This window comes from Chiloscyllium punctatum, chromosome 34, assembly GCF_047496795.1.
Source record: "Chiloscyllium punctatum isolate Juve2018m chromosome 34, sChiPun1.3, whole genome shotgun sequence".
Lineage (NCBI taxonomy): Eukaryota > Metazoa > Chordata > Chondrichthyes > Orectolobiformes > Hemiscylliidae > Chiloscyllium > Chiloscyllium punctatum.
In genome coordinates this window covers 53,187,661-53,203,609 of record NC_092772.1, presented here as the reverse complement: position 1 = coordinate 53,203,609, position 15,949 = coordinate 53,187,661, and the positions used below count along the sequence as shown (strand labels likewise).

General features: G+C 43.7%; 1 protein-coding gene across 4 annotated transcripts in view; it reads right to left on the bottom strand.

Annotated features, from left to right (window-relative positions):
• LOC140458853 (uncharacterized) overlaps window positions 1–15,570 on the bottom strand; it is a 38,278-nt gene extending 22,708 nt beyond the window's left edge. The window contains exons 1-4 of one of the 4 annotated variants that reach the window (XM_072553540.1): window positions 14,998–15,090; window positions 14,852–14,897; window positions 14,540–14,744; window positions 4,969–5,097 (exon numbers count right to left, since the gene is read on the bottom strand). In XM_072553540.1, the coding sequence (XP_072409641.1) occupies window positions 4,969–5,097; window positions 14,540–14,744; window positions 14,852–14,897; window positions 14,998–15,007 (390 nt within the window). In that variant the 5' untranslated portion in view covers window positions 15,008–15,090. Of the gene's footprint in view, window positions 1–4,968; window positions 5,098–14,539; window positions 14,745–14,851; window positions 14,898–14,997; window positions 15,091–15,130; window positions 15,285–15,466 lie in introns of those variants that run through there. The other 3 variants (XM_072553542.1, XM_072553541.1, XM_072553543.1) reach the window with 3 other exon arrangements.
• Window positions 15,571–15,949: the final 379 nt, after the last annotated feature.

Sequence of the window (15,949 nt, the reverse complement as noted above, 5' to 3'; positions counted from 1 at the left end):
CACACAGGCACATACCCACGCACACTCTCTCCTCATATATGCCTACATATACACACCCTCACACACACGCACACGCACTCTCTCCCTCTCCCTCACACACATAAACACATTCTCTCTCCCTCTCCCTCACATGCAAATATGCACTCTCTCTCCCTCACACACATGCACACTCTGTCTCCCTCATGCACACATACTCTCTCACTATCCCTCAAACATTTGCAGATACATTCTATTTTGTTCAGAAACCATACAATCTGTAGACAGTCAATGTGGCATTTTATAAATTCCTACTTTGGAAATAAAAACAGTCTGGCTCCAGGATGATGTACAAACAGACTTGAAACATGGTCTCACACGTAAAACGCATTGTCTGACCTTTATTTTGAGAAAACTTTAAATTATCTTAAGGCAGGGATTTACATATTAATCAATTGAAGCCTGCGCCTCCACTCTAACTGATTAAAGACTTAATAGCCATCTGAGTTGTTCAATACGTTTGCGTAAGTTGTATGACCCTTTGATCTTTTACTGTAAATTCTGTGCCCAATGTATCCTCTCTCTCACTAGCTGTTTGGGGAAGGAGTGGGGACTCTAAAAGCTTGTGGTTTTAAATAAAACTGTTTGACTATAACCCAGTGTGGTTTTTGACTTTGTCGACTCTAGTCCAACACAGACATCTCCACTTCATGAGTTCACAGTGATCAGTCCACAGTGATGTGTAGCGAGGGCACTCTTCAGTTAAGGTACAGCACTGTGTGTGTCTCTTAGTAACTGCATACAGAGTCTGTATTGAGGCCCCACCTCAGGATGCTGGTTTCACAGGGGCTAATCCTGAAAGTAGAACAGTGCTGGACAAGCACAGCAGGTCAGGCAGCATCCGAGGAGCAGGAAAATCGACGTTTCGGGCAAAAGCCCTTCATCAGGAATCTGCAGTACCCACTTCCGCCTGGGGGTCATCCTGAAGCTGTTGAGCAAGGCCCTTTCCCTGTGGTCATTTGAAACTTGCCTGCTGAACAGTGAAGTTCCCCAGTCTAACAGTAAAAACCCATTCATCTCATTCACTCTTAATAAAAGCAAAATATTGCAGATGCTGGAAATCAAAAATAAAAACAGAAGGTGTTGGGGGAACTGAGCAGGTGGAGATCGAGAGACCTAACATTTTGAGTTCACTTACAGGACACTTTGGGACTTTGACTCTGCCTGGACTGACAACTATCCTTGTAATACTCTAACAGGAACACTGTGTGCTCAGGGACACATAACCAGTTCATGGACTGCAACAGACTCCAGGCTCTTCATTCACTGTCATTGCACTCAGTCACGTTGAGCTGACCTGGGTGCTCTCATCATTCCTGCCTCGCATTGCCTTTTTGTGTTTTGCCCTCTCAGCCTGAGATACCAGGCCCTTAAACTGCTGCCTTGCTATTCCATTTAGCACAGCCACAAAGACAGGAAGCTTGCCTCTGTTGTCATTCTCTGCAGGCCTCAGTCCGGTTTAGGAGAATAGCCTTCCCTCAGGGGATCTCAGCACAGGAAGTCAGGGACAGCCTGTAGGATTACTCCAGGGCTTACTCCAGGATCGGAGGAGCTGAATGACAGGGAGCACAATAACCCTCCTGATTCTCTTTGCCCCATTGTGGCTGTGTGTGTGGGATACAGGCATCGTTGGAGATGATGTTAGGTGACAAAGCCATAACTGTTGGCGCAGGTGGGCAGTCTCCCAGACACAGAGGGCATGTAGGGTTAGTGGGGTTGTAGATTGGGGTGAATGAGGGTGATGGGAGTGGGAAAATACTGAAGATGCCTGCAATAGAGCAAGAGGCTTGGCGGGAGGTGATTACAGAGGAACAGAGGAAACAGTGAAGATAGTGGCACTTAGACTCACAGCAGAGAAGATCATTGATCTTCCTAAAGCATTCCTCCAGTCAGCAAAGACAGCTTTAACTGGGACGGCAAGCTCAGATCTGGAGTGATTGTTACAAGGTCAGACGGGTGGATCCCATAGAATAGAAGTTCCCTGATTGGGGCTGTTAACCTGGTCCAATCAGGGAGCACTGGCTGACACATAGATAAAGGAGTGTCCGAGGTTCTGTTCACTCTGAGAATTGGCTCTGAGGGAGCTGGAAGGAGCCTCCTCGTGTAAATAAAGGGGGACTTGGAGATGGGATACTGGCCCCCCCCAGAGTTAATTCTATGGCGATGACAGAAGCCCACTCCTGAAGAAATTCACTTGCAACAGTCACCTTTTTATGGGGGTAAGCATTTCTGATATCATGCTGTTATTTGGGAAGGTTGACTTATTGAATCCTGCTGTCAAAGTCTGGATCCAGTATGTGGAAAGAATCCATCAATTTTTCCAGGTAAATGGCATTGATTTTTAAATGCCCCAATGAGTAATCTTTCTGACAGCTTGTGGACCTGCAGCTTTTTTGGTTATTCACAGCTGAACTCTCCCTGAGACACCAAATTTTAAAACCTTTGAGAAGTTGATGGATTTAATTAAGGAATATTATGAGTCAAGCCTCCTCTAATTCTGAGACATCGGATGTGCAGGAAAATCTCTGCTGGATATGAAAAGATCTTTGGGGTCTTGGACAGAGGTGAGGGGGGAGGTGTGGGCGCAGGTGGCAAGGGAAGGTGCCACCTTTCCTTGGGGGGGATGTGGACCTAACGAGGGAGTCATGGAAGGAATTGTCTCTGCAAAGCACAGATAGGAGTGTGTGGAGGGAAATATATCTCTGGTGGTGGGGTCTGACTGGAGGTGGCAGAAATGGCCGAGGATGATGCCTTGTATCCAGAGATTGGTGGGGTGAAAGGTGAGGACCAGGGGGGTTCTATTATTGTTGCGATTGGAGGAGTGGGGTTCAGGGGTGAGGTTCAAGGGTGGAGATGCGCTGGATGAGGGGAAATTGCGATCCTTGAAGTAGGAAGCCAGCTGGGATGTTCTGGAGTGGAAGTGATCCTCCTGGGTGTGGATGTGGCAGAGGTGGAGGAATTGGGAGTAAGGGATAGTATTTTCACAGGAGGGGATGTGCATATCGGTGGGTTTGAAATGGATGTCTGTGTTCAGTCAGTCACCAGAAATGGAGATGGAGAGGTCTAGGAAGGGGAGGGCGGTACCCGAGATGTCCAGGTGAACTTGTGGGCAGGGCAGAAGGTGTTAGTGAAGTTGATGAACTGTTCAGGGCTCTCAAGGCATCTCCAATACAGTCCTCAATGTAGCAGAGGAAAAGGTGGGGGATGGTGCCAGTTATACGGAAGAGGACTCTCCAGCATCTGCAGTCCTCGCTTTCTCACAAATTGAAGGTGAGCAGATCATCAGGGGCCAATATTAAAGGCATTTAAATGGTCACTGGGTGAACATATGGATAATAATGGAATAGTGTAAGTTAGGTTGGCGTTAGATTAGTTCCACAGGTCGGCGCAACATCGAGGGCCAAAGGGCCTGTACTGTGCTGTAGTGTCCTATGTTCTAGCAAAGGAGTGTCACTACAAGGACCTGGCTGCAGTCTGTAAAACCCTCACTGACCTCACAGGAGTAGTGAAGATCAGTGAGCTCATCTTCAGAGACCATTTCCTAACCACTGCTGCACTAACGCCATATGCAGCTCAGTATATCATAGCCCTGTCACTGCCTTATTGACCATGTTTAACAATCACACCTCGTGTCTACCTTCCAGAGACTCCACCTCACACCCTCACACACATCACAACAACAAGTTTCACACTCACTTCAGCTATGACATGTATATCATCCTCAACTCACCTAACAATCTTGTCGGACAAGATCAGACACAATGGAGGAATCAGTGGGTGTGCAGGAAGGAATTTCTGCATCTCCTGAGCTCCTTGGAGGAATCAGTGCAGTGAGTTATTCAGCATGCTTCACACAAGCTTTCCAAACCCAAGCTCACTATTCTGAGCATTGTCTCAGCAAGCAGATACCAGGAGGAGAGAGGGAATGTTTCAACGTCTTTGTAAATAAATGCAAGAACCCCACTGAGTTGAGGGAATGTCTTGTCCTGGATTGCACAAACTGGACAAGAATCATCTGCGAAGATACTGACCACTATTCGAGCATCTCTGACAGACTCAGATATGAAGACCTGCCTCTGCAAATACCTGCCACCCCACCTGTGGAAGGGTGACTATGACAAGGTAAGGCAATTGCTCAATGTCTCTGTTAGACAGTTCCCCCACTTGTGGCACAAACCTTCAGCTGTTATTAATGAAGACTTTGCAGGAATGATAAGACAGTGTGAGCTGTTTATGTTCCTGGTGCCTGGGTTGATGCCATGTAGTCTGTCCAGTTTTATTCCTTTTATACTGAGACTTACAGCAGTTTTATAGAACTGAATATCTTGGGAGGCCATTTCAGGGCAGGGTAAGTCTCAACTACATTGCTGTGGGTCTGGAGTCATATGTAGGTCAATCTGGACAAAGATAGCAGATTTCCTTCCCTTCACGACATGAATGAATCCAATGGGTTTTTAACGAGAATTGACAATGGGTTCATACTTACCATCACACACAAGACGTGCTGCAGAAAATTCACCGACGATCCTTAGACAACACCCGCCAAATCCACGACCATTTCCATCCAAAAGGACAAGGGCAGCAGATACATGAGAACATCACCCCCTGCAAATTCCCATCCAATCCACTAATCATCCTGATTTGGCAATATATCACTGTTCCTTCAGTGTCACTCTCTCCCTCATGGCAATGTGGGTATACCTCCAGCACATGGACTACAGCAGTTCAAGAAGGCAACTCATCCCCACTTTTTCAAAGGGGGAAACTGAGCATTGGCAATAAATACTGGGCCCAGCCAGTGACCCCGATGTCCCAAATATTCACGTCATTCATGTATGAAAGGTTGGTCACTTTGTATCACATGTGCTTCAGTCCAATTATATGTTTTACATTTTAATTGAAGTGTGAAAGTGTAAAATAATTGAAACTTACATTGGTATTTGGTGGCACTCTTCCCTCCAGGATCATCCTTAATACATTATTTACATCTGCTGTTTCTGTGAGTGCATTCCAACCAGTTGGATCCCAAAAATGTAGGAAGTTTTGCTGGTAGAATCTGAGCTATTAAATAAAAACATGTATAAACATTTGAAATAACAGTAGTTTAGGCGCTACACCACTGGATTAATTATCTCACAAAGTCAGGCTGAATTTTCTTGCAGGTGATGGGATAGTTGAGTTGGGAAACTCAGGTCTGCTCACTTGAGGGCAGTGAGGGATAGATCATGTCCTGAGGTGACTCTGAGATGGCAAAGGAAGCTAGCGAAAGCCAAGGTGAGCCAGTTAAAATGACCACTTCCATTTTCGGAACCTTAGTTGGTTATATTAAAGGCTGGTAAGCCATCACATGCCCTCACCTCCCTAATCCCACCCATTCCCCATGTTGTTCCATCACCCTAACCTCCTTCCATATCTCATGCTGGTTTAATGCGCTTCTCAATACCCCCATGTCACTTCCATGGCCCCGCTACATTTTCCATGTCCATGCTGTATCTTGTTGTATTGTCTGTAAAGATGCAGGAACTAATTAGTCAGGAACCAATTGATCTGTGTTTCATGCTCTCAGGAGCCACATTCACAACTGCTGTGCACAGTCACATGATGTATAAGAGGACACTGAACTAAAGCAGTTTTCTTACCAAGTAGCACTCTAGATAGGAGCTCCAACATTTCCAAGTCTAATGTGTGATTATTTCCAACACGTGGGAACTAAAAGACAATCAAAATATGTAATATGTGGCATAATGTCTGCAAGAAAGCCTAAAAATTTTGAATAAATTGGGAAAACCAACCCAAAACTGAGCCAGAGAAACAAAAAGAAACAGTAATTCATCATGTGAAAATGTAAAACAAAACTCAGTGCCAACATGAGTTTGCAATGTCTCAGGCTGTAGATACTGACAGTGCACATGAAGCCACAAGCAGACAGATGAAGGCACTGACTACCCAGAAACACTAGCCATCAGATAAGCCAAGAGAAAGGTAATAAGGCTAAGAAAGTGAAAAAAAATAAAAGTGAGGATACAAAACAGAGGGAAAAATGTGCAGAAGTTTTGAGTCTTCTTCAGAACTCTCTCAAGGTAGTCCACAGATTTACTCATGTATTTTAGGATGGGAATTGCTTGTGCTTATGGTACTGAGGAAGGACCGCATCATTGTGATATTAAACTCAGTTCAAGAGCATTCTACCTTAATGCCAATCCCTCAAACAGCATCACTAAAAACAAAGATGAGATTGCTTTTGGTTGTGGGAGCTTGATGTAATGCTGTGTTGCCTATATTGCAATAATGACTATTTCCAAAGCACTTTGTTGGCAGAAAAATGTTTTGGCATCTGATACTCTTGCAAGGTTCTGTATAAATGGAAGCATTGATTTTATCAGCACCCGATGTGTGACTCCAGTTTCACACTGATGTGGCTGACTCTTAATTATCTTCATAAAAGGCGTCAGCACAGGCCTTTGCTGTGCTGTATTAAACTTGTGAGTGGTTGTTCAAAGACATAGGAAAACACAGTAAAACTGGTGAATGAAATATACTGGTCTGATTGGTTTACTTCAAACTGGAGCTCCAGTATGACCAGTACATTTATTTCCAAGTGTTATATATTTTTAAACTAATTTGAAGTCTGGATCCTCATATCAGATTCAGACAATAAACAGCAGCTTTGTCAGTGGGGCCAGTACGTAAAGAATTAAAACAAAGAATTGTTGGATGCTGGGAATCTATACCAAACACAGAAATAGGATTCCAGTTAGTCTGACACTCCTCAAGTTCACTTTCCTGGTTTGTTTATCCCTTTCTTAGAATCTTGCTTCCTCACTGGAATATATATTTTTGCTGAGAATCACGAATTACCTCCTTAAAAGTCTGCCATTGCTTGCTTACTATCATTCCAGTTCATCTATCACTTTAGCTAACTCTATCCTCATCTCATTGTCATTCCCTTTATTTATGTTAAACACAATTGCTTCTGACCTGAGCTTCTCATTCTTAAACCAAATATGAAATGCTATCATGTTATGATCACTACTTCCTTGGGAGTCTTTTACTCAGAGGTCATTTATTAATGTTGCCTCATTACCCATAACCAATTCCAAAGTAATCTGCTCTCTCCTGTTGACACCATGATATATTGCTCTCGGACTCTATCCCAAATGCATTTTATAAATGTGTTGTCTTATTTGTGTTTCCAATTTGATTACCTCAACAACATGAAGATTAAAGTCACCCATAATTATTGCTCAATTCTTTTTACGTATGCCTATTATTTGGTGATTTATAGCCTTTCCCTCAGAGTGGGCACTGTTTGGAGGTCTGGATGTAAGAATGATACATTTATGATACATTTTAGCTTGTTTGTGATAATGCTCGAAACAGATACATTAAACAAAATGGTGTTGGGTCAGGGGTTGGGTCAGGGTGCGGTTAACTTGGACATGGCTGTCTGTAAATTAAGAAAACAAGGAAACTACTGTGAACAGCAAGATAATGAGTGAACAGGACAAAAGTCTTGTTCCAACATGTCCCAGCAGTAACTGAATTGAAGGGAAAACATCTGCCTATGATCTTTTTGTAACTGCCCTAATTTTGAACTGCCATTTTAAAAAGAGGTATAAAAAGCCTTAGCTTGTGTAATCACACTGGAGAGCACTTGCAGCACTGCCTAGTGTGTAAGAACACACTGGGGATTGCTGGGCTCCCCCGCCACATGGTGAGAAGCAAACAGTAAAGGATCTTTAATAATTTAAAATATTTTTCTTGTTCTCTCGTCATTAGAAGGAAAGTCAAGCGAGCTTTAAAGTGGACATTTCTCCCAACAATGTCTTCTTTCCCTTGCTGTTATTTATCTCTGCTGAAGTGAACTTTACATCATCAGAGCTTCAATTTGGTTTGATTTATTATTGTAGAAAACTATTGTTTTGCATGCTATCTAGACAAATCAAACATCAGGGTAACAGAACAGAATGCAGAATACAGTGTTATAGCTACAGGGAAGGTGCAGAGAAAGATCAACTCTAATATATGAGAGGGCCATTTATAAGTTTAATAACAGCAACGAAGATGTTCCTCAATCTATTGGTACGTGTTTTCAAAGTTTTATATCTTCTGCTCATATTGGAAGAGGGTGGAAAAGCGTATAACTGGAGTGGGAGGGGTCTTTGATGATGATGTCTGTTTTTCTGAGGCACTAGGAAGTATAGATGGAGTCAGTGGAGGGAAGGCTGGTGTTCACAGCTCACTGTAATTGCTTGCAGTTTTGGGCAGAGTAGTTGCCATACCACACTGTGATGCACCTGGATAGAATGCTTTCTATTATGCATCTATAGAAATTGATAAGACCAAAGACCAATACAGCACAGGAACAGGCCCTTCAGCCCTCCAAGCCTGTGCCACCACATTTTCCCCTTCCATATTAAAACTGCCTTCACTTACAGCATCTATCACCCTCTATCTCCTTGCCAATCATGTATTCATTCAGGTGCTTCTTGAATGTTGCTATTGTGTCTGCTTCCACCACCTCCTCTGACAGCACATTCCAGGTACTCACCACCTTTGTATGAAACATTTGTCTCACACATCTCTTCCAAGCATTCTCATCCCCGCCGCACTTTGACCCTGTACCCCCTAGTAACTGACCCCTGGGAAAAAGCCTCATACTTACCACTTTAGCCATGCCATTCACAATCTTATAAACTTCTATCAGGTCGCCCCTCAACTTTCTGCGTTCCAGTAAAAACAAACCCAGTCTACCCAACCTTCCTTCCGAACTAAAATTCCCTATACTAGGCAACATCCTGGTAAACTCTCCAAGGCATCTACATCCTGCTGGGGGTGTGATGACTAGAACTGTATACAATATTCCAAGTGTGGCTGAACTAAAGCTCCATAAAGCTGCAGCGTAATTTATCTATCCTTATATTCAATGCCCCTTCCAATGAAGGCAAACATGCCATAAGCCTTTTTTACTACCTTATCTACCTACGCTGCTACTTTCAGTGATCTGTGGACCTCCACACCCAGATCCCTCTGAATTTCGGCACGACTAATACTTCTGCCATTCACTGTATAATTTCCACAAGCACTTGCCCTTCCAAAATGCATCACCTCACATGTGTCTGGATTAAACTCCATCTGCATGTGCCCTCAACTGATCCACATCTTGCAATATCCTCTGACAATCCACCTCTATATCTGCAACTCCACCAATCTTTATATTATCCACAAACTTACTACATTTTCCTCCAAATAATGTATGTAGATCACAAACTGCAGAGGTCCCAGCACTGATCCCTATGGAACACCACTAGTCATAATGCTCCATTCCAAAAAGCATCCTTCCACGGATACCCTCTGTCTCCTATGACTAAGCCAGTGCTGTATCCATCTTACCAGCTCACCCCGATAACATGTGACTTCACCTTTTGTAACAGTCTGCCGTGAGGAACATTGTCAAAGGCTTTATTGAAGTCCATGTTGACAAAACCAACTGCTTTTCTCTCATCAATCATCTTCATCACTGTTGTGAAGGTGTAGGTATGTACTGTACCTTAAGTCAGTCAGACAGTTGCCTGAGATGGGATTTGAAATCGGATCCCTGGTGTTATGTAGGTGGAGGGGTGTACTGTACCTTTAAGAAAGTTGAAAAGCTAGCAAGGACTAACAAAGCACAGAGAGTCCTGAACAAGGTAACAATGTAACACTTGGGAAACAAATGGCTGCAGTGGTGTTGCCATGGAACAAAAACAAAGGCAGATTCGGCCAATCGGTTTAAATTATGCCCCAAGATACCAAAATCCAATCAAATTTGAAATATAATGTTTTTGATGACATCAAAACCAATGAAATAATCTGATGTTTTGAGGTATAAAATCAGATATTTTGAACAGTTAGAGGGAGAGCAGTTAGAGACATCCATAAATATAGACTACTAGCTGAAGAGTTCTCTGAAAGGTACCTGTCTGTAAGACATTTGCACAGCAGAACATCGATCATGAACTGGAGAAAATCTACAGAGGAAAAGCTACAAAGGACAATCAACAAAGTTGGCTGGTTTTTAAAATGTGATTTTATTTTTGTAAATCTTCATCAGGATATCTTTATCGGACCAGTATTGTAGAATGGGAGGTAAAAAATAGATTTAAGAGAAAGGAGTTGTAAATAGTTGTTGGTTTAAAATTCTCTGTGGGACGTAAAGAATAAAATTCTTAATTTTTATTTTAAATAGTGATCTCTGGGATTGTTCTTTGCCTCTCAAATTTTAACAGATTACAGTGTGAGGTGAACCTTTTCTGTGTTGCTGCTTTAAATTAGCAGAGGGGTTTACCCTGTCTCAGAACAGTCATCTCCTCAAAAAACCTGATCAAGTTAACGAGGCATGACTTACCCCACACAAAACCATGCTGTTTACCACCACTACATCATGCTTTTAAATGTGTTTCGATCTTGTCCCTGAGAATTGTTTTCAATCATTTCCCTCCCACTGTGAGGTTTACGGGCCTGTAATTGCCTGAACTAACCCTGCTACCCTCCTTAAACAAGGATCAACATTGGCTATTCTCCAGTCCCCTGGGACCTCACCTGTGGCCAAAGAGGATACAAAGATATACGTCAATGCTTCAGTAATTTCTTGTCTTGCCCCCTTTAATATTCTGGGATAGATCCCATTAGGACCAAGGACTTATCTACCTTAGTACTGTTGCGAAGTCGGTGTGTAAAATTGTAAAATGGGGGAAGATGATATCTCGCACCCCTCCCCATGTTTAGTAACTTGAAAGAAAATGGATGTTTGGGCTAAAATCTGTTCAAATTTAAATCTGATGGTGTTGACAACTTTCAACCAATCTGATTATAAAGAAAGCAATTCGTCATCAAGAGTATGGAGATGGAGGCATTTTGGACAGTTGGGGCAAGCCAACTGCCAGCTGAAGAGACAGCAATTTCCAGCTCTCAGAAAAAAAAGCATAAAAGCTACCATAGCACGTTTAGCTACTATTCCAGACTGCAGAATTCACACAGAGAACAGTCCTGTCACAAAAATTTGACAAAGACAGACATTTCAGAAAGATTAGCGGAGACAGCGAGGAGCATTTCGGAAAATACATTCTGTGTGAACTTTGACAGACTGAGTTCTAAAATGTTTATTGTTTTGATTTGTAAGTGGGATTTGTATTTATTTGAACAGCACCCTATAAGAATTTTGTTTTATTCTAGAATAGATAGTTAAAGAGAGATTGTTCGATTTGTTAGTAATCCTTTTAATTTGTTCACTGTTGAGTTAGATCAAAAAAATTGTTACTTGTTAGTTATGCAGTGGTTGAAGGGAATCTATTTCATTTAACTACTCCTTTATCACAGATTGCAATATCTCTTGTCACACTTCTTTATCAGCTTATGAGATGAGGTGAGCTTCTCTGAGTGTTTCAGTTTTAATTATTAGAGGGGTGTCAATTTCCCCTTCTTAACAATACTGTTTCAGATGTACAACATCTCTCCCTTTGTAAACTGCAACTTGGCTTCACACCCTTCTCTGAGATCAACCTCCACTAATTCCCTCTCTTTCGTGAATACTGACACAAAGTAGTCATTTAGGAGCTCACCTACCTACACATACACTCCGTCCTTTTGTCCTTGAGTTACACAACACTTTCCCTGGCTACCCTCTTGCTTTTGATGTATGTATAAAAAGCCTTGGGATTCTCCTTAATCCTGTTGCCTAATGACTTTTCGTGACCCCTTCAAGCCCTTCTAATTCATTGTATAAGTTCTGTTCTACTTTCATAGAATCATAGAACCCCTGCAGTGTGAAAACAGGCTCTTCTGCCCAACAAGTCCACACTGATGCATATCCCACCCAGACCCTATTACTCTACATTTATCCCAATGAATGCACCTAACCTACACATCCCTGAACAGCATGGGTAATTTCCCATGGCCAGTTCATCTAACCCATAGATCGTTGGATTGTGGGAGGAAACAGGAGCACCCAGAGGAAACCCACGCCGACACGGGGAGAATGTACAAACTCCACACAGACGGTCACCTGAGGTTGGAATCGAACCCAGGTCCCTGGCACTGTGAGGCAGCAGTGCTAACCACTGAGTCACCATGCCATCCATTGTATGCTTATGTATTTCAAGGGCTTTGTCACTTCCAATCCTCCTAACCCTTAAGTATTCCACCTTTTTCTTTCTGATCAAGGTCATCCAAGGTTCATGTAACTTGCCAAACCTATCCTTCTCTCCCAGCATGAATATGTCACTCCTGAATTCTTATCAAATGTCCTTTGAAATATTCCCACATGTCCGATGTAGATTTACCCTCAAACATCCATCTCCAATCGGAATTCTCCAGTTCCTGCCTAATACTGTTATAGTTCACCTTCCCCCAGTTTAACACCTTCATCCAAGGACTGCAATTATCTCTATCCATGAGTATCTTAAAACTCATAGTATTATGGTCACTACTTCGAAAATGCTCTCCCACACTCACCTAGTTGGACTCATTTCCCAAAACCAAGCCCAGTATAACTCCTTCCCTGGATGGACTGTTTATGTATCATGTCAAGAATCCTTCCTGAATGGTGCTGAAAGATTCTGTCTCCTCCAAGCCCCAATCACAAAGTGAATACCAGTCAATATATAGGAAGTTAAAATCATCCACCACAACAACTCTGCTGTTTTCACATCTTTCCAAAATCTGTCTACATATTCTGACCTCTATCACCCGCTGACAATGGGCAATTTAGCATGGCCAATCCACCTAAACACTCCACAATGTCCCCAGATGCTGCTCCAACTCCAAAACTCAGGCCCTCAGGTGGTGCAGCTGGAGATACTTCTTGCACACATGCAGGTGCCAGGGCACCGGAAATGTGACCAGCTTTCCACAGTGAGTAAGAGGAGCACACTATGATTTGGAGCTCTCCTGCTATGTCTTACCTCTTTAACTTAATTAATCCTTACAACGTTAAATACTTTCAATACTAAGTTGAAGCTTGTGGACATGCTGAATTTTGCTGGCCTTCTGAGGAAATAGAAGCATTGGTGTGTTTTCTTGATGGTCTGTGGTGATGATCCTCCTTTAACAAGGTTAATGTTGTCCTTGGCTTTTTTTTTCAGAGAGATCGTAAAAGACACACACTCCGAAAAGACTATATTTGAAGGGTTTAGGACCAGTTTGATTATAGCTAACAGATGTTGCCTCAGACAAAAGGCTTTCAAGTTTTTTTTAAATTACAATGAAAGGGTAGTGACCAGTTGTTCCAGATCAACTTTTCTCTGGTTTGATTTAGTTTTGGCAGTCTGGCTACTCACTGAAAGCAGGCAGGTTAGTGTGAAGCAGCAGGACCCAAAGAAGCAAATCCATGCTGATCCTCCTCTCTTTGACATCTCCCTTTTTTTTAACAGAACCCCCGTGGTCCTCACCTTCCACCCCACCAACCTCCACATAAACCACATCATCCTCCACCATTTCTGCCACTTCCAAACGGGCCCCACCACAGGGATATATTTCCCTCCCCACCCCTATCCGCTTTCCGCAAAGACCGTTCCCTCCGTGACTACCTGGTCAGGTCCACGCCCCCCTACAACCCACCCTCCCATCCTAGCACCTTCCCCTGCCACCGCAGGAATTGCAAAACTTGCACCCACATCTCCTCCCTCACCTCTATCCAAAGCCCCAAAGGAGCCTTCAACATCATCAAAGTTTCACCCATGTCATTTTTTTGTACCTGTTGCTCCCAATACGGTCTCCTCTACATTGGGGAGACTGGACGCCTTCTCACAGTGCGCTTTAGGGAACATCTCTGGGACACCCGCACCAATCAACCACACCGCGCTGTGGCCCAACATTTCAACTCCCCCTCCCACTCTGCCGAGGACATGGAGGTCCTGGGCCTCCTTCACTACCAATCCCTCACCACCGACGCCTGGAGGGAGAATGCCTCATCTTCTGCCTCAGAACACTTGAACCACAGGGCATCAATGTGGATTTCACCAGTTTCCTCATTTCCCCTCCCCCCACCTCACTCCACCTCACCCCAATTCCAACCCTCCAGCTCAGCACTGTCCCCATGACCTGTCCTACCTGCCTTTCTTCCATTCCACCTACCCACTCCACACTCCTCTCTGACCTATCACCTCCATCCCCACCCCCATTCACCTAATGTACTCTTTGCTACCTTCTCCCCAGCCCCAGCCCCACCCCCATCCCATTTATCTCTCCACCCAGAAGCTTCCTGCCTCTATTCCTGATGAAGGGCTTTTGCCCGAAATGTCGATTTTCCTGCTCCTCGGATGCTGCCTGACCTGCTGTGCTTTTCCAGCACCACTCTAATCTTGACCACCATCAGTAACCAGCAATCCTACCGTCTCCTTTACCTTTGAAGTTGTAAGTCTCCATACTGCACAATCTCCTCGCCCCTGACCCCACCAATCAGTTTCAATCTGTGGACAGAAGACATACAAAGAAATGTGCTTTAACCAAAAAAAAGGGAATGTACCTCGGGTGTTAGTGATTGCTCGTCGTTCCCAGATGGGGCAATGTTCAGCATCCTACCTTCTAGGTCCAGAGCGGAGAAGAATGTGTTAATGGTGGATGATTTACCAGCTCCCACCATTCCAAACAGCAAGATGTTTAAATAACCCCCCACACATTCTCTGGGAGGGTTGTACGAGCGCAGGTAATTCCTCAGCGACTCCAGATTCCTGTCAAACCCAGAAAGAAGGAGAAGAGTGAGATCTCATGGTGAAATAAAGGGTTCTGTCTCACGGTGACTGGCCCAAAAACTCACTTCCTGATCAAGGCCACTCACCGCTGGTCAATAATTGGGTCGTGAACAGCATCTTTCTTCGAATAAGCTGAGACAAGAAGCAAAGATAATAAATTACTTGTTTTAAAATATGAGAGTATTTTGAGATTACGAAGGATCGCAGAAGCAATATAAGGTTTTAATCTTACAGTTTCCCATCTCCGGCCTCCCTGCGCAGTTCAAACCCAGGAACTGATGAAAGTGAAACTAAGTGTCTCAGCTTTGGAAATCCCCGAATCGGCTCAGCGCTGGGGTGGGTCCCGGAAACAAAACAATACGTACAACAAAGACAGGAAGGCAGGCAGATGTCTATCCTTTTGGTATTGTTCCCCAGCATCATTAACCTGAGAGACTCAGAAACATTAACTTCTAAAAATGACATTTTTAACAGCCTATTTTCCCCCTCCCTCCCAATGGGACACAAGGAGCTGGAATTTTCGACTGGAGTCAGGAGCACTTTTCTTGGAGGTGGGGAGTGAGATTGTCAGCTCCTCACTCTGCCGATGACTGACAGGACCTCACGCTGAGCTGAGTTTGGAATCAATTCAACCAAATTCAAATTGGTCAGGACGTTACTGTGGCCAAATGCCAACAACCCATGCTGACAAAGTTCTTTACCCCATTCTGGAAATCTTGTGGTGATTTTGAAAGCCTTGATTCAATATTTCTCGGTAAACTGGCTATGCTCCCAGGGAGACAAACCCAGCTTCTCCCGGTCTCTCCAGATGAACTGAAGACCCTCATCGCTGAGAGATTGAACTCAATCTCCTCACATCCTCCGAGGACGGTCACATTGTCCCGAAACACCCAGGATCGTCAGCAGTTGTCCAGCAACTACCTGAACAATGACACATCAATATTTCTTATACCTTTCTGGTTTGATATAACGGGGCATGTTCCTACAACTGAAGCTGCCGGGACTCGTTCCACATTGGACACTTCACGAGATGAGGAGGGAGAAAGGAAGTGAATTTTAACAAGAAAATATCATTAAATATCGAAGATGAGTCATGTCTCCCAGCAATGTCACACCTCATTTGCCTGCCGTCCAGCCCCTACACCCCCTCCCTATCTCAGTAACCCCCTCCAGCCCCTACACCA